At 37.6% G+C, this 25,423-nt stretch overlaps 1 protein-coding gene across 3 annotated transcripts in view; it reads left to right on the top strand.

Moving 5' to 3' along the window:
• Window positions 1–25,423, top strand: part of svild (supervillin d) — a 91,765-nt gene that overhangs the window by 10,993 nt on the left and 55,349 nt on the right. For 2 of the 3 annotated variants that reach the window (XM_057825694.1, XM_057825691.1), the window contains exon 2: window positions 18,747–19,156. In XM_057825694.1, the coding sequence (XP_057681677.1) occupies window positions 18,822–19,156 (335 nt within the window). In that variant the 5' untranslated portion in view covers window positions 18,747–18,821. Of the gene's footprint in view, window positions 1–9,933; window positions 10,202–18,746; window positions 19,157–25,423 lie in introns of those variants that run through there. The other variant, XM_057825692.1, reaches the window with a different exon arrangement.

Below are 25,423 nucleotides of genomic sequence, written 5' to 3'. Positions count from 1 at the left end.
CATTTTCCTCCTTTATTCTTATTTAAAAATCATTCAGTGGGACAGTAACATGTTTAAACTTGTCATCATTAGTACATTTGAAGTGCTTAAAAACCATTTATTAAAATATATATACATAGTGTTTTTTTTTTAATTATTCTTTGGGGGGGGGGGGGGGGGGTAAAAAACTTGTTTTATATGTATCTCTTTCCAATGCTAAATCTGAATAAATACATTGAACACACACTTTTTTTTGGGGGTGGGGGGGCCTACTTCGCGGTTTTTCACTTATAGCGGCGTGTTCTGGTCCCTTTTAACCACGAAAAACAAAGAATCACTGTATTTCTATGCCAGTGTGGTTATACATTGAAAAAAGTAGCTCTCATTCGCACTGGTCATGGTGACATAAACTAATTTGGAACTCGGTTCACGGCTCTTTTAATTGTCATAACTAAATGTTTGCATTATAACACCGAAAACATATTGCATGAAAATTAAAAATAAGATCTACCTTCTGCAGAGAATTCGTTCGCTTGCCACTTTAAAATTGTTTTGCTGCAGATTTTCCAATGTGAAGCGGTATTCTGGCAACCTGAAGCATTTTGTGCTAGTCAATATTTTGATCTAGTTGCAGTACCCTTTTTGGCCATCGGTCCTACATTGTGCCCCTTTAAATGTTAAAATGAATGAAAACTGTAATAAATTAATGAAATATTTAAATAAATATTTTAGTGCCGCAACAATTAATCGATTAACTCAAGTATTCAATTAGAAAAAAATATTTGAATTAAATTTTGTTGCTTCGAGTATTCGTTTAATTAAAGTGGCGTTGTAATGGTTTGTTTTGAAAGTGTTTGCATCTGCATAATTCCACATGCCTGAATCCAACTGCTCCCGGTTAAAACCAACGTAAGCTAAGTTTTTGTTGAAGCAATATTTCTTTTAATGCTTTCTTAAATTGGTTTATACATATATTTAGCTGTTTTTTGTGGGAATATGTGTCTGAACCATATGTTAAGAGGATTGTAAAAAAACTTATAACTTTATAGCATTTAAGCTAGCGGACTTTTGCTATGTAAGTTAGCCAATTGTTCTTTTGTTGTACATAGATCCTCATTTATTTATTTTATACCATTCGAGGCTAAACTCAGGTATTTTAATTTTTTTATGTTCCTTATCCGATTACTCGATTATTCGAACTAATCGACTATTAAAATAATCGATAACTGCAGCCCTAAAATATTTAGTTTGAATAGATCAGACATCTATCCCTGTCAATGGCAGCCATTATGTCAATACATATTGGCATTTTAAAAAGAAAAAAAGAAAAATAAATGAATTCAAATAAGTACAAAATGAAATATAAGTGAGAATGAATTTAAAAAAATGAAATAATAAAAAATAACAATTGTAGAACTAAATATTGAAATACATAAATATTTAGTGCAAATTTATTGACTGCCTATCACCGTCAATGTCACCCAATGAATTGAAGGAGTTAAGTTTTAGAAATACAAGTTTGCGGACAGATCATGAATAACTAAGTGGCAACAAGACAAGATGCAACAGGTTTTCAAGAATTTCAGATAAGAATTATTCTGCGCGCACCGCTTGTCAGGGCTGGTCTCGGTCCACTTGCCAATAAGCTACTGTAGAGTTCAAAAGAAGAAAAACGCAAACAAGCGTCCAAATGACAAAGTCCAGTCAGGTTCTGGCAGTAGTGTGAACACAGCGGCCTTAAACTTCAGTTTCTGGCACTCTGTGAAGATTGTTCTCTTATTTTGCCAACAAGGAGCCCCCATTGACATTACCGGGGGTACTTGGCAAAGCATCGAGGTGGTCCAGCGGGTGTTTGCAAATACAAAGGCCCAGACATCTGTCCAAGATGTTAAAGTTGACCACATATTTTTTTCTCCCTCTACGTTACACATGTCCACACAGGAGGACAGAAGGAATGCGGGTTACGCCCAACTCGTAAACTGTGGCTTTGTATGAGGAAAACGGGATCTTGGCTATGGAAAAATATCTATATACGCCAGGTGTTTTAGTTCTAATGAGCATTCATATGAAAAATAGTTCTTTACAGTCACAGGTTGAGTTTCAAAAACAGCAGCTAAATTGGACCACATGTTCTGGGTGGTATTCTTTTCCAATACCGTAGTAGCACATATTTGTGCCCATTAACGGTTTTATTTAGGTACCATATGTTTGTTGTGTTGTGAGTTATCACATGCATGGTTTGCTGGTTTAGGGACATTCAGTGGTCAGTCCAAAACATTGATTTATGAATCTGCAAGGCAACTCTATATAGCGGTGTATTTATATAGAACCATATTTTTCAGATTATATGTCGCACCAACTAAAAAGTGCAAAATTAATAGGAAAAAATAACATGTCGCTTTGGAGTATGTCACATTGCACTGTATATTGAGACACTGATGATAAAATGGAGAACAACAGGTTAAATGCAAAAGGTCGACCGATAAATCGGCCGGCCGATTTATAGGACAACGTGGTAGGATAACTGTCATGTTCACCGTTTAGGTGATTATCTTTCTTATAAAGGTCAACCGATATATTGGCACATATCGGGCCGATACGTGGATTTTTTTTTTTTTCCAAGATTGTTTACTGTTTGCAGGGTTTATGCGGGTCATCTAAAAGTAATTGAATGGATCTTTTCAAAATTCAGGCCTTAAAAAGCATTAAGTTAAATGTTTGAGTCATTAAAAATGATGTAGTTGATGGTTAAAAAAGACTTTTTTTTTTTAAACATAATTTTAGTTGTCTGATATTATTTGTACTTGATCCCAAAAAAACTGACTGCATTATTTTGATTTCAACAATAAATATAGAGATGCAATATAGGCACTTTTTCCATAACTTCAGTTGAAGTTGTTCTTATTTTTCAAAGAATTGGAAAACCTTGAAGTTGTTACATTTATCATTATTAAAGTATCCAGTGGGGCATCGCAATACAATTAGCCATAGTATATTAAGTCCACTACCGCATATATTGGTATTGGTTTGATATTTGTATCAGATTTTTGGAGTTTGACAATACTGGGATATCTGTTATCGGTTAAAAAGTCATTATCGGACAACTCTAATTATAATTCGTGTGTGTGAAACTATCTACAGTCGGGCATGGGCATTCAGTTAGTTTAAGTGGAATGAAAAAGCATTAAATGAGAATTGCTTATACCTCTGGAAACCCTGCTTTGGGAAATTATCTTTGTTAATTGTGATTTGCACCATCTAGTGGCCACAGTTACAAAAGCAATTAGCAGAATACAAATTTAACTTTGAATATACAGGTAGTCCCTCGGGTTACGAACAAGTTCCGTTCCTACACTGGCAACATTACCTGAATTTCCGCGTTAGTCTGAGTCGACCCTTAAAAGAAATAACTATCCAAAAAGTCCCAAAGTATTTTATTTTGTTTAATGATAGAGGATACACTGCCCTCTGGTGGCAGCAATGGGTGTGGCTGGACTGTCGCCTTGGCTTCTATGACTGATGGATATAGGACAGCTGCCCTCTTGTTTGGCTCACATAAGGCTGTAAGTTCTTTCAGCTAAAAAATGTAGGTAATGCATTTGTAATTAAGTTTAGAGCTACAGTTTGTAAAGTGATGTGAGAGCGATTTGCTATGAACATTGTATATACGTTAGCATTCGTAGCATTTATGCTAGCAGAATTTTGCTAGGCAAATTAGGCTAATTTAATCTAAAATAATTTACATTTTGATTAGACGAGATGGACATTTGAACACCAGTTTTTTTGTGTCAGGTGTTTTATTAGTATGCCTGTCGTTTTGAACATAAGTGTACCTATGTATGCTACAGCTTTACAAATTGTCAAAAGTTTAAAAGAAAAAGCTTAAAAAACCCACAATTGCCTTGTTTGCTGTCAAGCTGAACAACTTCATGTTTACTCAGGACAGAACACGTCAAGTTAATAAAGTTGAAAATAAAATACTGTGTGGTACAATAAGGTACTGTTTACGCAGCTTAAAAAAAACATGACTCTTGACAATGGCGTCTTAAAATCGAAGTCACGTAAGTCGAGTACCTCGTAACCCGGGGACTACCTGTATACATTTTTGTAAATAGTTTTTCCTTTCATAATCAATGTGCTTTAAAAAAATTTACACTGGCTTACCAAATCGGCTGTAGACATCAGCACTAGGCTGAATTTTTTTTTTTCTTTTTTAATCGATATCGGCCTTTGAAAATCCTATATCGGTCAACATCTACTTAATACTGTAGGTCTATGTTGATGTAACCTATTCACTGCCATTGCCAGTAATAGACATCAAATTTCAACTGAGATGGCTGTCATTGACTGATCTTGTTTCACTGCCATTGACGACGATAGACATCCAGTGTAATTTGACTGAATCCACAGGATGTTCAGCAAACTTGGTAAAAAAAAAAAAACAAAAAAAAACCTCAGAGGATGCAGCTTTATTCGGCCTAACCTAACACATTCTTCCTGGAGGGCAACACATTGAAAATGGAAACTTCCTTTTGCTGAGACAACCAAAAGCTAGTGCACAGAATTAAGGAAAACCAGAGGAAATGGCTGTCCATTTGTAACATTGCGTAAATGAAGCAACCACTTTGTATCAGAAAACAAGGGGGGGAAGGGTGGAGGGAGCGGTCCTGTCCCAGTTTTGAAGCCACCCTCCAACAACAATCAACCTCATGCTGAGGGGCCAATGTGTTTCGCATTAAAAAGCAATCAGGACGCACTTCCAGTTGTTTAAGTATCCGACCTGCTAGCTTTTTGTACCAACAGCGGGTTGGGACGCTTCATCCTGTTGAAATGCGAGCACAAAAATCCAATGTTTCAAAAGGGTGTTCGTTGAAATTCCCCTCAATCACATGACTCACCTCTTCCCTGGCTTTTGGAGATGAACTTACAGTGACAGGGGAAGGAAGGAAGGAAGGAAGAAAGTACTCAGGGTAGGATGGAGTGCTACATGACGAGAAAGAGGTGGAGAGAATGGACTTTTAGTAGGGGGGAGATGGGACGCTAGGGATGGAAACCTTTTGGTACCTCACGATATGGCGGTTCAACAATCTTTAATACATCATACACATGAAATCATTCTAGGATATTCGACAAAACAACTAATTAACAGGAAAACAAGTTGTTTTTCTCCTTCCGCTGTGAATTAGAATGAGTTTATTAGTAGACGTCCAATCCGTTTGAAGTGTGAGGGATGGCAGTGAATGAGTCTATGGCCGTCAGTGGCAGCCAGTGCCAGGCAGTGAGATCATTCTGGGGCATTTCAGGTCATTTCCTGTTGATTTTTGGTCACTTTCTTTTCCTTTTGGGGCATTTACAAGTCACTTCCTGTTGGTTTTGGGACATTCACAGGTCGCTTCCTGTTGATTTTGGGTTACTGAAAAGGAGGTGACTCAAGAATGTCCCCAAATGTATGGGAAGTGACTAGGGCTGCAGCTATCGATTATTTTAGTAATCGACTAATCTATCAACTACTCAGTTCAAATAACCCAGTAATCAAATTAGGCATACTTAATGCATTGCAGAATAAATTTTAGGTGATGTGTAACAAAGGCTTGCTAAGATTGCACTTTCAAAAGAGCATTATATGCGAATACAAAATACAATTCCTGAGTGTTTCTTCAAACTATGCAGAATTGAACTTTCATTTCAAAATAAATTAAAATACCTGAGTTTAGCCTCAAACGTTAGAGAAAAATAAATAAATGAGGATCTAAGTACAACAAAAGAACAATTGGCTAACTTGCATAGCAAAAGTCCGCTTAACCTTAAAGTTAGCTTAAATGCTATAAACTTTTTATTTTACCTTTTTAAACTCTTTTTTTCCCCTCACAAAAAATGGCTGAATATACCTATAAACTAAATCACAAATGCATTAAAAAACATATTAACTCAAACCAAAACTTACCATATGTAGGTCTTAACAGGGAGCAGTTGGATTCAGCCATGTTAAATGAGTTGTTATATTCTCCGTTGCCACCAGAGGCAGTGTATCCACCCAAATCAATAAAACCAAATGTAAACACAATTCAAAACAAACCATTACACACCATTCTACACGAATCCTCAAAGCAGCAAAATTTGATTCAAAGCTTGTTTCTAATCGAATTACTCAAGTTAATTGATTAATTGTTGCAGCACAGCACTATAAGTGACTTAAAATTGACGACGCTAATCATCCAATCCAGTCAAGAATGGGTCCGATCACGTCATTTTCAAAGTATAGGAATCGGCAAAAAAAATATCGGACATGCCTTTTTTTAATTTTAATTTTTTTTTTTTTTTTAATTAAATCGTTTTCCAATTGTTTTTAACGTTATAGACAAAATGTCTTGCATTCATCCAGAGTCTTTAGTTATGGCTTAAAGTAGGGCTATCAAATTTATCGCATAAACAGCGGTAATTAATTTTTTTTTAATTAATCACGTTAAAATATTTAATGCAATTAAAGCATGCGCTGCACGACCCACTCACGCATTGTCGCGTCCAATCTATAATGGCGCCGTTTTACCTATGTATATATATAGAGCTAACAGGCAGCGTATAATGAGTAGAGAGAATTTTGGCAGTCTTTGGAGCCGCTTCTAAATTGGCTAAAGCCTTAAAATCCCTCTCTCAACAATTAGTAATATCGTGGGAAGCAATGTGGGGAAGAATGGTAGTGGTTGATCTTTTCCTTAACACCCTATGTTACTTCCCAACGCAGAGAAGATATATCAATTGGTGCCACTATGCACAGTCATGGTTGCACTTCCCATCATGCATTTGGGCAGAACAGTTAAATGGCTACAGTATCATTTACTGAAAGCTCAACAAATACACTAGATGGCAATATTTAGTCACAATATACAAAGTCACATTTATCCTTTAAGAATTACAAGTCTTGCTATCCGTGGATCCCTCTCACAGAAAGAATGTTAATAATGTAAATGCCATCTTGAGGATTTATTGTCATTATAAACAAATACAGTACTTATGGACTGTATGTTGAATGTATATTCGTCCGAGTTTTATTCATTTTTTTCTTAATGCCTTGCCAAAATGTATATGATCGGGAAAAATTATCGGGAATGATTGGAATTGAATCGGGAGCAAAAAAAAAAAAAAAAGAATCGGATCGGGAAATATCGGGATCGGCAGATAGTCAAACTAAAACGATCGGGATCGGATCGGGAGCAAAAAAAAACATGATCGGAACAACCCTAGTTGTAATGGTTTGTTTTGAAAGTGTTTACATTTAGTTTTCTTGATTTGGGTGGATACACTGCCCTCTAGTGGGAACCGTGAATATGACATAACTCATTTAACATGGCTGAATCCAGCTGCTCCCTGTTAAGACCAACATAAGGTAAGTTTGAACTAATGTTTTTTTATGCATTCGTAATTTAGTTATAAGTTAGTTATAGTTAGTTACTTATATAGTTATAAGTATATTTAGCCGTATTTTTGTGGGATTGTGTGTTTGAACGATTTGTTAAGAACATTGTGAAAAAAAAAGTTAGCATTTAAGCTAGCGGACTTTTCCTATGCAAGTTAGCCAATTGTTCTTTTGTTGTACTTCGATCCTCATTTATTTTAAGATCAGGTATTTTATTATTTTTTTAAATGAAAGTGCAATTCTGCATAGTTCAAAAAAACACTCGGGATTTTATTTTATGTCCGTATTTAATGCTCGTTTGAAAGTGCAATTCTTAGCAATCCTTGTTTTGTTTTGTTTTTTATCTCCTAAAATTGATTCCGCAACGCATTAAATGTTCCTAATCCGATTACTCGATTATTCGAACTAACTAGTTGATAGATTAAAACTACTAAAATAATTGATACCTGCAGCCCGAATATCGATTCTTTGGTGGGGGCATATCGATAACCTTTTGGGCAACAAAGTATCGCAATATATCAGCTTTTCGAAATATTGTCACAACCCTAATTGACGCCCCATATGTCTCCAGAGGCCTGAGAAGACCGAAAGAGATGGAGAAACTGAGCCCAAGACTATAATGCATGGCTTCATACTCGTACCCGTACTTAACAGCGCTCAAATCCATTTTACCAGAAGTCCGGCCGAGCAGGGCAGTCAGCCGTAAACTGGTTGACAGAACGAGGGCCTGCTTACTCATGCCTGCGCTCTGCTTTGTCTTAGAAAGTGACACCGTCAAAACACAGATGACCTGATTTCTTTGTGTTGAGCCGCCATTGTCGCTAGAGGAGAGGATGACGCGTCCATGACTTAAAACAGACTTCGTAGAGTGGTCAGATGGAGAGTAATAGGCGTCTAGGATTGCAATTAATGGTTGTTTTGACGAGTGAAAAATGTGTTTTAGTCCTTTAATAAGTCTTTCAGTGCCAATTTCAATGCTTGATGTTCAATCACGTGGCGTCCAGTCATCCTTCTGCTGTGAATTTGAATGAATTGATCAAAAATATACGTCTAATCCATTTGAACTGGGACTACTTACTCATGACATCGCACTTGAACTTCCAAGTGTGTGTTTGTCCAACGACTCTTATCATTCCGGGCTTGTAAGAGCATGCGAACATTTTCCAACTTTGTGTGTTTGGACATTTCCTGATTCAATTCGAATAGTTGCACGAAACATGGCACAGTCAGGAAATGACACACTTGACTTTTGTTGAAACTGCCTCACTTCTAATTTAACCCCTTGATACCTGACTTTACATTAAACAAATATGCATAAAAAAAGCATTGAGGGAATTGATAAATACATGAAAATCATAAATTAAAAATGATTTTAAAACAAAATTTAGAAAAGAAGTAAATAAAAAAAATAAAAATTAAATCATAAACGTTTTTAGAGAAAAAAGAAAATTAATGTAGATATTTTTGATTAAACATTACAAAATTATATTTTCTTTTAAAAATCTAAAAAACAGTAGAGAAATGTGTGAAAAATTCCTGCTTCTTTTTATTTTTTAAATTTTTCTACTTTTTAGGTTTTTTCAGTTTAGGATTTTCTCATTTTTAGCTGTATTGTTTTAAATTAAAATTCCTACATTTTGCCAAATTGGGATGACTTCTCAACGTCATACCTGCATCCAATTCCAGGTCATCAGCAGTGTCTTTAAATCGATCCTAGGCGGCTTGCCGAGATATTGACTTACTTGGTTGTATATCCCCTCGTTGGTAGTTGCATCAATGCTTTTTGTTTTCATGACATGTTTATGTAGCTAACTAGCGACACTGTGGAAGTACGGCAGCACTGCCCAGTGATGTCACTGCCCAAAGTGCATTGCGTCGTCAACAACAATGGCAACCTACTAGTTAAACAAATTTTATAAAGACGAAAACATTAAGAGGGGTTTGATTATCAAATTATTATAACTCGTACTCACATTTTTTCTTTTAAGAACTACAAGTCTTTCTGTCCATGGTTCCCTTTAACTCTTTTGCTGCCATTGACAACAATAGACGTCCAATCCAAGTGGGCCGGCAGTATGTCCATTTACTGCCACCTTCCATCTTCAAATGGATTGGACGTCTACTAATGAAGAACTCATTTCATTTCAGAGCAGAAAAATGGTTAAATGCCAGTCTTGCATCGTCAATGGCACTGACGAAGTTCAATATTAATTCAGGCATCAAAGGGTTAAGCTTGAAAACATTCAGGCTTTATTACGCTTGTTTTGAGGTAGAATATGTGGGAATGATTACACGCGCTAATAATATGAGCGTCATAAACGTTTTTGTTCAAAGTAATTATTAGAAACAGATCCTCCTCACTGAGCCAGTTAAGAAGTCCTAGTGGACAAGAGGAGGTTAAAAGATCACCCTCGTGACTGGAAACTGAGGATTCCGTTTGTTTGTATGCCCTAGAGGAGCAGAAATAAAGCAGTCTTTCTCAATTTGCTGGTAAAACTAGTCTAGCGGCATACCTAGCAAGGTGGTGGAACAAAAGTAGAAACACTGACGCGGTACTATTTTTGAATTCAGTCAAAAATGACTCACTTCTAATGCCTGTTGCTTCAAATAACAGTGCCACCTTCCAAACAAAGTAGTCCCCGTGTGCTTTTTACGCTCCTTTTTTAGGAAGTAGTAATCGAGGTGACTTACGTAAGCTTATGCCTACTTCTGAAATCAACAGCCAGCCCGGGGATCCTTTTGCCTTCTTAAGGCAATTCGTAAGGAGGGGATTGACATGAGAGGAAGGTGTTCCAAAAACTGAGCTAAGTAAGTCTGCGTTATTTTACTTTTGTTTTGTTATTTTGCAGTGACTGATGACCTCAAGTTGCAACTAAAAAATGCCGTATTTGGTGGTGAAAGCGTGACCAAAAGGTGTCAGTTATGTACCATGGCCTGTAATAGGGGAATTGCAGTTTATCTGTATTTGCTAGTGTTGTCATGTAAACCCAAGACCAGTCTTGTTTGAACACTAAATTTGAAGGGCTTGATTTAGTGTCATACCTGAAAGACTCAGGCTATGTCTCAGTCTTGATTTTGGGTCTTGATTTTGAATCCCAAAAGTCTTGACTTTGTTTTAGTTGCAGTTTTGGTCTTAGCCCGGGTATTGACTCACTTGGTTTTGGTCTTGATCATAGTCATGTTTTGGTCTCTGCCTACTCGCAAAAGTCTTAATCTTGACCTGGTCTGAATCTCACTCTTGGTTTTGGCTCCCAAAAATCTCAATTAGGCATGTGCCGGTATGAGATGTTGACAGTATGCTAACCTTAAGCCAAAATATCACAGTTACATGGTATCATGGTATTGCCATTACAACTCTAAACTGTGTTACTTTGAGATATCTGGGTTGAAAAAAAAATCCATTAAACAGGATTTTTATTTGTCAAAACATATTAGCAAATTGGAACATATAAGTATTAGAGCAGGGCGGTAAACCGAAAATTTACCGTTACCGAAATTCTTCACGATGACCGACGTAATTTTGACCATGTCGGTAAATTCGGTAATTTAATAAAACAAGAAAATATAGTCTTTTCATCCCGCTTTGACTCTGTGTTGTTCGGCTATGTTCATTCTCCTTTAAGAAAGCAGTCAGTGTGCTTACGTATGGAGTCACGTGGTTTTCAGGAAGCCAAACAGAAGCCCGGTAGGCTAACGCTACAAGCAAACGTGTTGGAGTCAGGCTTAAGGGAGCTTCGCCAAACTTTCACCCGACATTAAGTAAACTCTTGGCTGGTTCCAGATGGGCTTTCACCCGCTGTCCTCCCTGGTTCTCACGATTTCAGGAGAGGATGCTTTCATTGCTTTCTTCTTCACCTAACGATTTGATTATGATTACGATTCAGAGACTCAGATTCGATTATAAATCGATTATTGATGCCCCCCTCCCCCCATTTTTTTTTTTTTTTTTTATGTTATGTATATTTGTTCCAAAATTGTTAAAAAATCCTCTTAGGCTAATTAAACCAAACTACTATTTTAGTATCAAGTTACCGGTTAAAAACAGTAAATAAAATACTCAAGTCCCCATTCTGTATCAGCAGCTTTAAACTACATTAAATTAATTAAATGTTGTGAATCAACCGTTAAAGTTGTTAAAATTGCGCCCGTTATTCCATAATTTCCCTCATGTCTACTTTCGACATGTGAAAGTTTTAAAACTGTTTCATCAATTAAAGATAGATTCAAGTCAAGATTTTGCCGATTTAGGGGTATTTTAGATAAAAAGTAATAAGGTTCTCTACAACAGAGCCTTCTAGAGAAGTCCACTGCTTTAAGATGGTTGCTCTTTACTAGCACGGGAAAGTCTGTCATTTCACATCTAGTCTAGATATATGTGATATCTACCATAGCCATATGTTGCCGTATCTCTGTAGCAACTAGCAACTGGGCGCTGTTTGTAGCGGCTGATGGCCACAGTCAGGTATTATTGTTTTTTTTTTTTTTTTACCTCGCGGCATTAGCTGCACATGATATTTACTCTCGGTCCGTTCTTCATTGCGTCCTGAAGACCGCGCTGACTGCGTTTTATTTCCGCTTTACCTTGTATAATTCAATAATCGGAATTTGGATGTTTGTGAATCGTTCTCGAATCTTCCATGGCCGAATCGCGAATAATCTAAGAATCTGAAATTTTGCACGCCTCTACTAACCAGTGTTGTTTTTGTCAGCCATTTTAATTTTCACCTGAGTCCTAGTCTTTTGGACGAAAATACTTATCAGTCATATTTTAGTCATTTCAAAATGTGTTCGTCTTCGTCTAGGTTTAGTCACCTAAAACTCACACATTTTGTCTAGTTTTAGTCGACGATTCTCAAAATGTTTTTGTCTATAAACTTCAAAAGATTTAGTCCATAAATAAATAAAATGTTTTCAACATTTTGGAATGAACATGACAGACGAGCACATAACTGTAGAGTCTACAAGGACATCACCATTTCATGATGATAATACACACTCAGCAGGAAAACGACACATTTGCAATTAATTAAACTTACCTGGACGCCACGAACTGTATGTGAAAATCTTTCCAAGATTTAAATAGACACCAAGTCACCCCGCTAAATGCTAATGCTAATGCGAACGCTACAAGTTAGTTTAGTGTCTAATGACCACTCAGCACAGACCTTTAAAGGACCTTTAAAGGCCCCACACACACGCTTACTCGGGGGGAGGCGCAGCACGTCACATGAGTGACACGACCAAACACTGCTAAGTGCGTTTTAACTACATATACCATAAGAAAAAACACACATTGTGAATTTATGACAGAAACTATGGTGAATTTTCATCTCGTTCTCGTGTCATCAGACGACAACTGGCATCCATCTCGTTTTGGTTTAGTCTCCCAAAACACGTTTTCAGCGCGTTGTCGTGATGTCATTGTCATGAAAAAAAATTTGTTGAAGAAATATTTTCGTTATCATCGTTGACAAAAACAACACTGATGCTAACATACAATGGTGGTTGCCATTGTATAAAAACTTAAAGAAAAAAATGAATCATTAAAAGAATCAAGATAGGACGATATGGGGAAAAAACTGGATTGCCCAATGCTAGTTAATCCTGTTTTCATTCTTCCTCTTTAGTCAAGTTCACAGCGTCAAACAACAGTGGAATTAGGCCCAAAATATACAAGAAGCTGCAAAAAACCATGTAAAACAAACTACCAATAAAATCTGTGATAAAATGAGATCACAAAACTTTCTATTGTCTAGCCCTAAATGACCCACAGCAAACTTTCAAGATCTGACAAGTATGGACACGCTAGGTTTATCTAAACTCTACTGTTCAATCTCTGCTACGCCAATTTTGCAGAAAGTCCGTGTGAAAGGGGTTCCACTTTATCCCTTGCTGTGTTTTGTCAAGTGGGGGAGGATTACAAGAGGTCAGGCTGAACACTGTAATATTTCAGTCTTATTACTCTTCAGAGAGCGCGAGAGAAACCTGATTCTGGCCTGTTTTCATTGCCTAGCAGGTGGTCATGAGTCAGAACTGAGGCCTCTGAGTTTTTCTTCAAGCTCCACTTGGATCATTACAGAAAATGTTCTTGGAGTAAGCTAATTGATTCCACTTCACCGGCACGCTGACCTCTCTTCACTCACCCTTCGTTCTCCTGCAGCTGAGATCGGAATATAAGACTCTCGGCTGAAAATGATTATACGTTTAGATTAGAAATTTTCGGATGCGTTTCCCAACCGCCCTTCTCTGCTCAGTTGACCAGGCCTTCTGCGCATGACGACTGCGGTGCATCATGGTCAGTCATGTCAGTGTAACGCACCGCTAGCTCTTGGTGTATCATTTTGTATTCTTATATATACAGATACAGTGCCCTCCATAATTATTGGCACCCCTGAAAAAGATGTGTTTTTTAGCTTCTAATATTTTTTTTAATTCAAATTATATGGGACCTTAATGGAAAAAAAGAGGAAAAATCCATTCTTCAATACAAGTGCATTCATTCAGTGGGGGAAAAAATCCCACATAAAGAAAAAATTATTTGACATCAAATAATGTGTGTCACAATTATTAGCACCCCTGGTGTTGTACAAATACTTTGTGCAACCCCCTTTTGCCAACAAAACAAGGTCTGGGGACTGAGATGGCCATGGGAGGAGCTTGATTTTGTGTCTTTTGAACCATTTCTGTATAGATTTGGCCATATGTTTAGGGTCATTGTCTTGCTGAAAGACCCATTGACGACCCATCTTCAGCTTTCGGGCAGAGGGCAACAGATTTTGATTTAAAATGTCCTGGTATTTCAAAGAATTCATGATGCCATGCACCCTAACAAGGTTCCCAGGGCGTTTGGAAGCGAAACAGCCCCACACCATCACTGCCCCCCCCCCCCCCCCCCAATACTTCACAGTGGGTATGAGGTGCTTTTCAGCATGCGCATCTTTCGTGGCACGCCAGACCCACTTAGAGTGTTTGTTGCCAAAAAGCTCAATCTTGGTCTCACACAAAAATACACACGGTCCCAGGCTTCAACTGAATTTTTTTCCCCACTGAATGAATACACTTGTATTGAAGGTTGGATTTTTCTCTTTTTTTCCATTAAGGTCCCATATTATTTGAATTAAAAAAAAAATTATTAGATGGTAAAGAACACATCTTTTTTAGGGGTGCCAATAATTATGGAAGGCACTGTATATAGAGATGTCTCTATATTTTTATATAAATAGCTTGTTTTCCATCTTGTATCGTAGATGAAGCTTTCTGACCAATCTATCAATCGTGAGATAATCGTTATTGCGAACCGTATCATATCATGAGCAACTTAGGCTAGGTTCATACTACAGGTCTTAATGCACAAATCCGATTTTTTCGTGTTTTTCCGACTCGAGTCAGGCATTAACTTGACGGTTTGAACGGGACAAGTCGCATAGAACTGGACCATTTCAAATCCGATCTGGGTCACTTTCGTATGTGGTTCAAATCCGATCTGGGCCACATTTTTCCTGGCTGTCGCGGCGGTCTGTACTGTCCAGTCTCTCAAATCGGAATTCATGCAACAATTATGTCATCATATAGCGAGAGAGACGCTTAGGTAGCGGTGCAGCTGTGCGTTATTAGCGCCTAGCTTGCAGTGAACACGGCTTTTTGGGGAATGGCCGGGCTTGACAACAGTCATGAAAAATAAAAATGGGTTGAGGATAAGCCTGAGAATGATCGGTTTTCTCCATGCTCTATGTGAGCAATATTTTAACATTAACTACACGGCCGAGAGTCGGGGAAAACTGCCTGTATGTGTGTGTGACATGCACGGACAGTGCGTGCATGCTATCGATCCATATAAACTTTGACTATAAGCCTAAGCGGGGATTATTTATTTCTGTTATTTGTGTCCTCTTTTTGAAAAGAAAAATATGATATCCCTGGAATGACGGATGACATGCGTGTCATTTGTTTTGATGCTTCTGCGCATGCATCTTGCTCAGCGAGTGTCTGACTCCGAATTAGTGCGCATGCGTAATACTTGAATGGTTTCGATGGACAAAGGCAGTCTGAACGGGCACGCCATAAAGCGAATATGACAAAAAAATCTGATTTGTGCATTAAGACCTGTAGTATGAACCTAGCCTTAGAGATTCCCACCCTTACTAGTTAGCCTGTCCAAAATCCTTCCCCTAACGGTGTTTGCTGGCGTCGTAACGACGCCAAAAGACTTAAGAACATTTTTCAATCACTGACTTTCCAGTGGATCTCTACCCTAAAGCATCTAGCGCTGACTTGTGCTAGAAGGAGAATAATCTGTGGAAAAGCCCCCCCTCTTCCACCGCTGGTGTGGAACAAACTGAAGGTTTACAGCCCTGTCGCAAGACATGCGGTTTTCAGCTCTTGAGATATTCAGCGGAACAAAAATGATCTCATCACAGTTTTCTAATTCAATGGACCACATTTTTTGTGGAAGCTGTCAAAATGTTATTGAATATTCCACAAAATGTCAAAGTAAAATGATTTTCACAGTTAGGCATTTTACGGGAGTCTCTTCATGTGATAGGTTAACCATGCACAAGTGTGCTCATTTGCCCATTTACTGGGAAATTTGGAGTTTCTCATCCCTATCGTGTTAGTAGTAAGTACAGAGTCCTCATGTGGCTTGGCTAATGTTCAAGAAGCGATTAACAACCCCAATTTGGCGGGAGGTAAAATATTTTAACTCGTTCACTGCCCCTGACAGCGATAGACGTCAAGTAATTTTGAACTGTGAGAGATGGCATTAAATGTTTTATTACCATTGACAGCGATAGATGTCCATGCTTTTGGACTGGGAGGCCTAGCATGTATTGGTATCAAGTTTTAAATTGACTAATTTTTCTCACTGTGTGTTACTTTTAACACATTAGCTGCCATTGATAGCAATAGACGTCCAATCTGTTTGGACTGGGAGGTTCGATAAATTTCAGCCCTCCCAGTCCAAATAAGATTGGACGTCTATCGTGACGTCTAACATGATCATTAAATGCCAGCCATCTCTGTTAAAATAGTTGCTATCCATGGCTTCCAATGGGAGTGAATGACTTAACATATGTAATTACATTGTAACAACATGGTAATAACACTTGTTTTTTGTAATTTGTCCAGCTGAACATGATCTCCAATGCCAGCCAGCCAGCCATCCAAGTTTAAATGTCAATGAATGAGTTTAAAACGGCATTTTATTGTCTTCATCTGAACCAAACAAGTTTAGACTCGTTCTTTCCCCAGCTGCACAGTCACCAGTCTATCAATGTTGTTCGATCACTGCCAGCCCTCCCAGATCAAATGGACGGACTAGGGCTGCAAGTATCGATTATTTTAGTAGTCCATTAATCTGTCAACTAGTTTGTTCGAATAATCGAATAGTGGCAGAATAAATTTCAGCAGATGTAAAACAAAGGCTTGCTAAGATTGTACTTTTAAAAGTACATTCAATGCAAATACAAAATAAAGTTTCAGAGTGTTTCTTGAAACTATGCGGAATTGCACTTTAATTTAAAAATAAAATAACTGAGCTTTGCCTCAAATGTTATAAAAAAATAAATCAATGAGGATCTAACTCCAACAATCGAATAATTGACTAACCTGCGTAGCAAAAGTCTGCTAGCTTAAATGCTATAAATGCACTTTTTTAAATTTTTTATAATGCTCTTAACAAATCATTCAAACACGTATTCCCACAAAAACACAATTAAATATTAGGGCTGTCAAATGATTAAAATTTTTAATCGAGTTAATCACTGCTGAAAAATTAATTAATCGCAATTCAAACCATCTCTAAAACATGCCATATTTTTCTGTAAATTATTGTTGGAATGGAAAGATAAGACAAGACGGATGTATACATTCAACATACTGTACATAAGTACTGTATTTGTTTGTTATAACAATAAATCCACAAGATGGCATTAACATTATAAACATTCTTTCTGTGAAAGGGATCCACGGATAGAAAGACTTGTAATTCTTAAAAGATAAATTTGAGTACAAGTTATAGTAATTTTAAGTTTGTATATTGTGACTAAATATTGCCATCTAGTGTATTTGTTGAGCTAAACGAAAAGAGTTTGACCAATGTCTGAGTATTATTTTGCATAGCTATTTTGATTGGGAATGCCAGTTCTCTCTGCATTGAGCCCTTTTCTTTTTATGAAACATTATTTATTTTTATTTTTTGAGAGATAGGAATATTATTTTTGTTGTGCTTTCACTAAATGATACTGTAGCGACTTAACTGTTCTTTACTGCCCAAATGCATGATGGGAAGTTGGGCCACCATGACTGTCATTGGTGGCTGCAAATGGTATATATTCTCGGCGTTATGTTCAATACAGTGTGTTAAGAAAAAGATCATCTCCTGTCATTCTTCCCCACATCGCTCACTACTATAGTTATAATTGTTGTGGAAGAGATGCCAAAGCTTATACCAATAAATAGCGCGGCTCCGATGAATCCCTGTATTCACTCCACTTGCTTGTCTCTGCCTCTTAGCTCTCAATATACATAAAACGGCACCATTGTAGTGCGTTCGCGGCAATGCGTGAGTGGGTCGTTCCGCGCATGCGTTAAATATTTTAACGTCATTAATTACCGCCCGTTAACGCGTTAATTTTGACAGCCCTACTAAATATACCATAAACTAAATTATGAATGTATAAAAAACATATTCGCCCCAAAAAAAACTTGCCTTATGTTAGTCTTAACAGGGAGCTGCTGGATTTAACTATGTTAAATTAGTTTGTACATATTTACTGTTGACACTAGAGGGCAGTGTATCCACCCAAATCCATAAAACTACATGCAAACACTATAAACCAAACTATTACAACACCACTCTAATTAAATGAATACTCAAAGCAGCAAAATTTGATTCGAAGCTTTTTTTCTAATCGAATTACTCATTTAATAACATTATCTGGGTCTAAAAGACCCAGATAATCATTGCAGCACTTAATTGGATGTCTATCGCCATCGATGGCAGCGAAAACATTCAAGCTGTAATAGTAGGAAGGTTGTGGATGTGAATGTGATGCTGTGTGCCCAATACTCATGTTTGTCCATCACTATCAACGGCAGCCAATGAGTTAATCATGCTTTTGGGACATGCCTTGTGGATGCAGTGGAGTCTCTATGCAAGCTGAGATAGCTGACATCATTCTCACGGGGGGCCGTGAGCTGACTCAAATGGTTTGGCCCGAAGCTCCACAGCTGAGCAAACTGTGGCCACTTCCCTCAGAACACTGGCGTCGCACTGCGTGTCCTTCCAAATCAAGTTTGACAATTACACAATGCACCATTACTGATGTCTATCTTTTGCTTTGTTTTGTTGCAGTGCTGTCATTTTGATGGATTAGCACCACGCTTTGGAGTGACTCTGCAATCTACTTCTTCATTGCCAAAGCGCAAAATGGATGCCATCGACACCTTACAGAGCTCAGCCCCAGAAACCAAAGCCGAACGGATTGCCCGCTACAAAGCCGAGAGGAGGAGGGAGCTGGCTGAGCGCTACGGCGCCCCCGACGAATTCACCTCCAAGTATGTCCGCAATCGGGACAGGAAAATAGCAGATTCATCCGAAAAGGAAAAGTGCGAGGATAATGGGTCGGAGCAAACGTACACTAGGAGAGGCCTGAAGAGTAAAACGGAGATGCACACTGATGTCGATTATGGGATGGAGACAAGAAGTCACTTTAAACTGGAAACGGAAGCTCCGCCTCCTGCCAAGACATCGTCCAATATCAGGTAATGGTACAATGGTAGATAATTGATTCTTTAGCTTCTTCCAATATTCAAATAAATTTGGTGAATGCTTGTTTCCATTAATTTGCCCTGCAATTAATGGCACCTTAGCCACACCCATGGAAACTTGTTTGTTTGGTACTTGGTACCAACTTAGTTTTAGTTTATGCTAGTGCTCGTGCTGTATGATATGATGATACATATCGCCAAAACAATATAAAACCTGATTCTATTTTACAGCATAAATAGACCTGCGATACACATTAAACACAAGAAAAATTCAAAATGTATCTAGTCCTACAATTTTTGACCAAATCGCGTAATTTACTCTTAAAAAAAACCCCAGGACGGTAAGGGGCATAAAAGTTGTATACAGAATTTTCCAAAAATTACGGTTCCCTCAAAATTCGACAAAAACTTGCCCATTCATTTCATGGGGAGGCCATTGATTGCCATGTACGTCGTTCAATTCATTTCTGATGGCAAACATTTCCCCTTCTTTTTCAATGGCAGGAAAACATAGGTAACTCTGTTTTTTTCCCGCGTACCATTACAGCCCATTGACATTCAACTGGAACCCATGTAATGCCATTAACAGCAATGTACGCCCAAATTCATTTACAATGGCAGAAATACCTGTGTGGTTATTTTTTATTTTTGACTAAAAACTTCACATTTCAGCCCATTTGCATTCAACTGGCACACACGTAATTTGATGTCAATAACAGCTATGCACTTCCATGCCATTGACAGCAATGTACGTCCAAATTCCCACTCATTTTTCAATGGCAGAAAAACATGGTTTTGATTTTTTGGCCATACGCTCACCAATACGGCCCATTGACATTCAACTGGCACAAAAGTAATTTGATGTCACTGACAGCCGTGCACGTCCATGCCATTGACAGCAATGTACGTCCAAATTTCCTATTCATTTTCTATGGCAGAAAAACGCGTGGTTTTGATTTTTGGCCATACACTTACCATTACAGTCAATTGACATTTAACTGGCGCCCAAGTAAGCCCCTTGACAGCCATGCATGTCAATGCCATTGACGGCCATGTATGCCTAAATATCAACAGGAAGTGACCTTATATCAACAGGAAGTTTCCCGAAATGTCCCCAATTCAACAGGAGGTGATCTAATAGATCTGTATCTACCACACCAAGGCCCCATCGTAATTTCTCTAGAAGTTGCAGTTTGTAGTTGTACAATGTTTCATCAAATATTAAAAATTCTTAGCATTCTATCATGGCGTCTCAATATCGTGACATAAAATGGGCCGTACAATATTTTTTTCTAAAGCGCGGCACTACACTTCGAGATAAAAGCTCAATTTGCATCAATTGAATTGCATTTGTCGCCCTCTATAAAGCTATCGTCTGACAAAAATCACCGGTTATTTAAGACGATTGCTGCGCAGCTAATGTGCCTAACTGTCTGCAAATGGAGTGGGAAAGTGGCGTCGCTTCCAGCAAAATGTGACTCAATGGAACTGTTGAACTCAATGAAGAGAGAGGTATTAAGCCTTGACGTAAACACATCTGCTAGCGTTTCCTAAAGTGGCCATGTGCGCAAAGCTTTATTTATTTTGGTACGGACATGCGAGAGGCTTCTTTTATTTGACTTAAACGTCCTGTGAGGAATCTCGATTTTGAAATAAAGTTGAGTTTTTAGCTGCCATTGGCAGGGATAGACGTCCAATCCATTTGTAATGTGTGGGGACTTATTTTCATAATGCTACTATACAAAGAAACGTGCGCAAATGAAAACCAGCAAGGTGTTGCCGAATTCATTGGTCAGAAAAAATCATATATAACAGGAAAATTTTGGAAATTTTGACCATTCATGGTATTATGATGTAAATGTAAGTGTTTTATTTGAACACTATGGTGGTGGAATGGGCTGAAACATGTTCAGTCATGGCCCTGTGAGTGTTTGAGGTCTAATCAAGCTGAGGATTTTACAAAGCGCATAGCCCGACTTGTCTGATCTCGACTAAAAAACAGCCTGGAGGAGGAAGTGAGAAAGACGATTTGATGATACATAGTTTGGGGCTTGCGGGCATGGTGGTACTGCAACTATGCCAAGTAGTTAACACATTCTCTATCATTGATGGCGCAAGACATGTAATCCATTTGAAGTGGGCGTTTAAATGAATTGGGCATCTACTAGTGATATAGTCAATTAAATTCACTGCAGAAAGATGAAAGAAGCCACACCATTGGACGTCAATCATCGTCAATGGTACTGAAAGAGTTAAGAACGTTACTAATACAAGAAGCAAAATGATTTTACAGTAAATGTTACAAACTACAAATGAAGAAAAATATTTTTGTAATATAAAGTGAGTAAATTTGGGGTAATGAGGTCAAAGGTCAAAGCTCACATAGGTCAAAAAAATATTTTTTTGATAATTCACGATTGTATAAAGGATTATCAAACTTGCAGGATGTGTTCGTAATATAAAACTGAAGAGGTGAATAAATTTGGATTTGTGAGGTCAAAGGTCAAAACTCACAGAGGTAAAAAAATTCACGATAATTCAAGATTGTATAAAAATTATCAAACTTGCAGGATGTGTTCGCAATATGAAACGGAAGAAGTGAGTGAATTTGGGGTAGTGAGGTCAAAAGTCAAAGATCACAGGGGTCAAAACATTAATTTCACAATAATTCAAAGATTGTATGAAGGGATTGTTATCAACCTTGCAGGGTTTGTTCGCAATATGCAATGGAAGAGATGATTAAATTTGGAGTAATGAGGTCAAAGGTCTCAGAGGTCAGAAAAGGAATTTCGTGCTAACTCTAGAAAGAATAAAGGGATTACTATGTTTTTATCTCTCCCAGTACAAATGAAGTCGACGCCTACTTGTAACAAACTCAATTAAATGTGACAAAAGAATGATGAAAAAATCAACACAATTGGGAGTCTGTCATCGTCAATGGCACTGAATCACTGAATAAGAGCTCTCCAACTCCTGAGAAGAAAACTAATGTTACAGTCAATGTTCGCAACTACATATGAATTGAGAAAGATATGCTATCATTGTTATTCTTGTCTTTCAGTTTTAGGAGATTACTTCATGTATTCAGACATGTAATGTTGCCCTCTGGATGACTCGCGTGTTCATTGTGTGTGACAGAGATGCACATAATTACTGGACCTTGTATGGCGAGATATTTGAAGGGTTGCGCATCAGAAATAGCACAAAGGAAACAAGCGCTCAGTCGCCCTAGTGATAATTTAGACTGGCGGGTAACAGGTTTATCTGACCCAAACAGGAATTCTCATCTTGACAACATTTGAGCTAGGGGTGGGAACTAGGGCTGCAGCTATCGAATATTTTAGTCATCGAGTACTCTACTGAAAATTCCTTCGATTAATCGAATAATCTGATAAAACTTTTTTTTTTTTTTTTAGGTATTGAGCAATTATAAATATACATGAGAAAATAAGACATTTCACCTAATACTGAACCATTTTTTAGACAATAAATGTCTTTATTTTAGATGTACATTGTTGAAAACAGACAACGATTGCGTCACAGATGTGACTAGGAAAAAACAAAAAAACAAAAAACAAATTCAGTTTTTGCAGTGTTCAAAATATATGCAATAAATGCAAGCGCTGGCTTACAGTGAATACATGACCTTGGTTGCCTTGGTCTCCAGCTTGAAATACTCCCACACGTTTGACATTTTCTGCTTTTTCTTGGGGCGTTTTTGTCATAACTTTCAGCTACCTCGTTGTTACCTCTATATTCATGTGTGGTTGAAATCAAATATATCCGCCGCCTCTCTCTTCTTCTGCACGTGACATCAGCACTTTGTGCCGCATTAAAAGTAGTCCAGGCAAAACGTCATGCTTAGAGCTGGCAAAATGAAAAGATTCCTCGATGAGTAGAAAATTCCTCGATCATTTTTTAAAAACGAGTTACTTGAATTATTCGCGCAATCGCTTCAACTTTAGTGTAAACATCTACGTACATCACGATACGATACGATTTACGATACAAGGCTCACGATATGGGGATAGAACAATTATCGATGCGTCATACATATTGTATGAAATCATGATAGAATATATTTCACAAAACAACTACCGTATTGGCCCGAATATAAGACGGCCCTGATTATAAGACGACCCCCTCTTTTTCAAGACTCAAGTTTGAGGGGAAAAAAAAGACTTTTTGAACACCAAATTAATTTTTATACAGAAAATAATTACAGTACATCTGAAAGAAATGATTATAACAATATATTTGAGAGAAAAAGCATGTTATTTTGCCTCATTCAAATCTTAATATCTGAATATTTAAATATGTAAACTTAAGTGCAATCACATTCGCAAATGAATGGCTTCTGGTTTTTGAAATGTAAATAAACCAATCTATCGTGATAAAACAACAAAATTCCAATAACTGCATTAACCATCAAAGTGAGGTCTAACTGTAGACGTAGTCTTGAAACAAATTAGGGCTGCAGCTATCGAATATTTTAGTAATCGAGTAATCGACTGAAAATTCTATCGATTAATCGAGTAATCGGATAAAACAAATATATTTTTAGGTGAAGAGCAATTATAAATATACATGAGAAAACAAGACATTTCATCTAATCTTGAACCATTTTCAGTCAATCAATGTCTTTATTTTCGATGTATATTGTAGCTAGAATTAAAAAAAAAAAGACTAATTCACTGCTTTCACTCAAAAAACTTTTAGATCTTAATAAAAAAAAAAAAAAATATATATATATATATATATATATATATATATATATATATATTACCTAAAAATGCCGTTACGCTTGATAACACACATCACTTAAAAGTTAGGATTTTTTCCCATGTGTTTCAATTGAATTTCTCTTTGTGTCAAGCCATTTTTAAGTTCTAGTTAAGTTTTAAGTTAGTCTAAACTGTAAGTCCTGTTAGGATTTTGAGTTTTTGCAGTGTTCAAAATAAATGTTTGATACAGGGTGTACTGGAGCACATTAGGGACCAGTGCTACTTGGTGTTTTATCCAGCAATGACTACTGAGCTAAAATTGATAGTTAGCATGATTAAGTTTTTATTTTACACCCTCATCACTCCACAATGCTATGTTATGTTAAAGCCTGTATGTAAGACACGTTAGCCACGCAACGACAGTGGTCATAATTAATTGAAACATAGTCCTCCGCAGGGCTAACTTTACGTGAGCTAGTAGCGACAGTGACGTTAATCTTATTTATTAGCGCTTAGCGCTCTTTATTAGCGCTTAGCGCTGTACTGCTTTAAGATGGCGGCTGTTTAATAACGCTGCCCAGATGCGGCTGAGTCTGTCATTGCGCATCTAGTTCAACATACATGTGATCTTTATGAGACGCATCAGACGCTAGCTATTACCAACGTAGCATCGTGCGGGCTAGTATTTGGCAACGTCGGCGTCGTTTGTGGCGGCTGTCAGCTGCAGTAAGTTTTTTTTTCCCCCTTCTTCCTCTCCGCACGTGACAGCGCGTTGTCCCGCATTAAAAGTAGTCCGAGCACAACGTGATGCTTAGAGCTGTCAAAATAAACGATTACTCGAGGTGAATAAAATTACTCGGATCAGTTTTTAAACTCGAGTTACTCGAGTTGCTCGAGTACTCGTTTCAGCTCTAAAACAAATCTGAATAAGGAAAAACATTGCAATAAAATAATGCAAACTGGTTAAACTTGAGAGTAGCTGAGATCTGTCATGACAGAACATGACTCAAGTTCAGCATTCGCTTCAATGATATCTGCCGCCATCTAGCGTCATGAATGGGTATAATGTCTAGACCCTGACTATAAGACGACTCCCACTTTTCTCTTATATTCAGGCCAATACGGTAATAATCAGAAAAAAATCTATTTTCATCCTTCTGCTGTGAATTGGAATGAGTAGACGTCAGGAGTAGACATCCAATCCGTATGAAGTGGGAGGGTTGCAGTGTTTCTTTCCCACAGGATTTTAGGAGACTGTGGTGGGAAGGTTTCAGACCCTCGGGGTAGGGTGTGTGTGTGTACATTTTCAAGCCTGGTGTATCTCTTTAGGGCATTTTGAGACCACTGAATGTAATATAAATTGCTGTATATGAACATAACAGGTTGGTATCATCCTTAAGAACACACAAAGGCATATCAGGAATATTTCAAATTTAATCTTGGATCAAAAAGCCATGACACAAAGTCATTTATTCATTCACTCACTCATTCAATCCATTGTTCATTCACTCACTACTCACACACTCTGCACCCTGCC

This window comes from Corythoichthys intestinalis, chromosome 21 (assembly GCF_030265065.1).
Source record: "Corythoichthys intestinalis isolate RoL2023-P3 chromosome 21, ASM3026506v1, whole genome shotgun sequence".
Taxonomy (NCBI): Eukaryota; Metazoa; Chordata; class Actinopteri; order Syngnathiformes; family Syngnathidae; genus Corythoichthys; species Corythoichthys intestinalis.
This window is presented reverse-complemented; position numbering and strand designations above follow the sequence as displayed.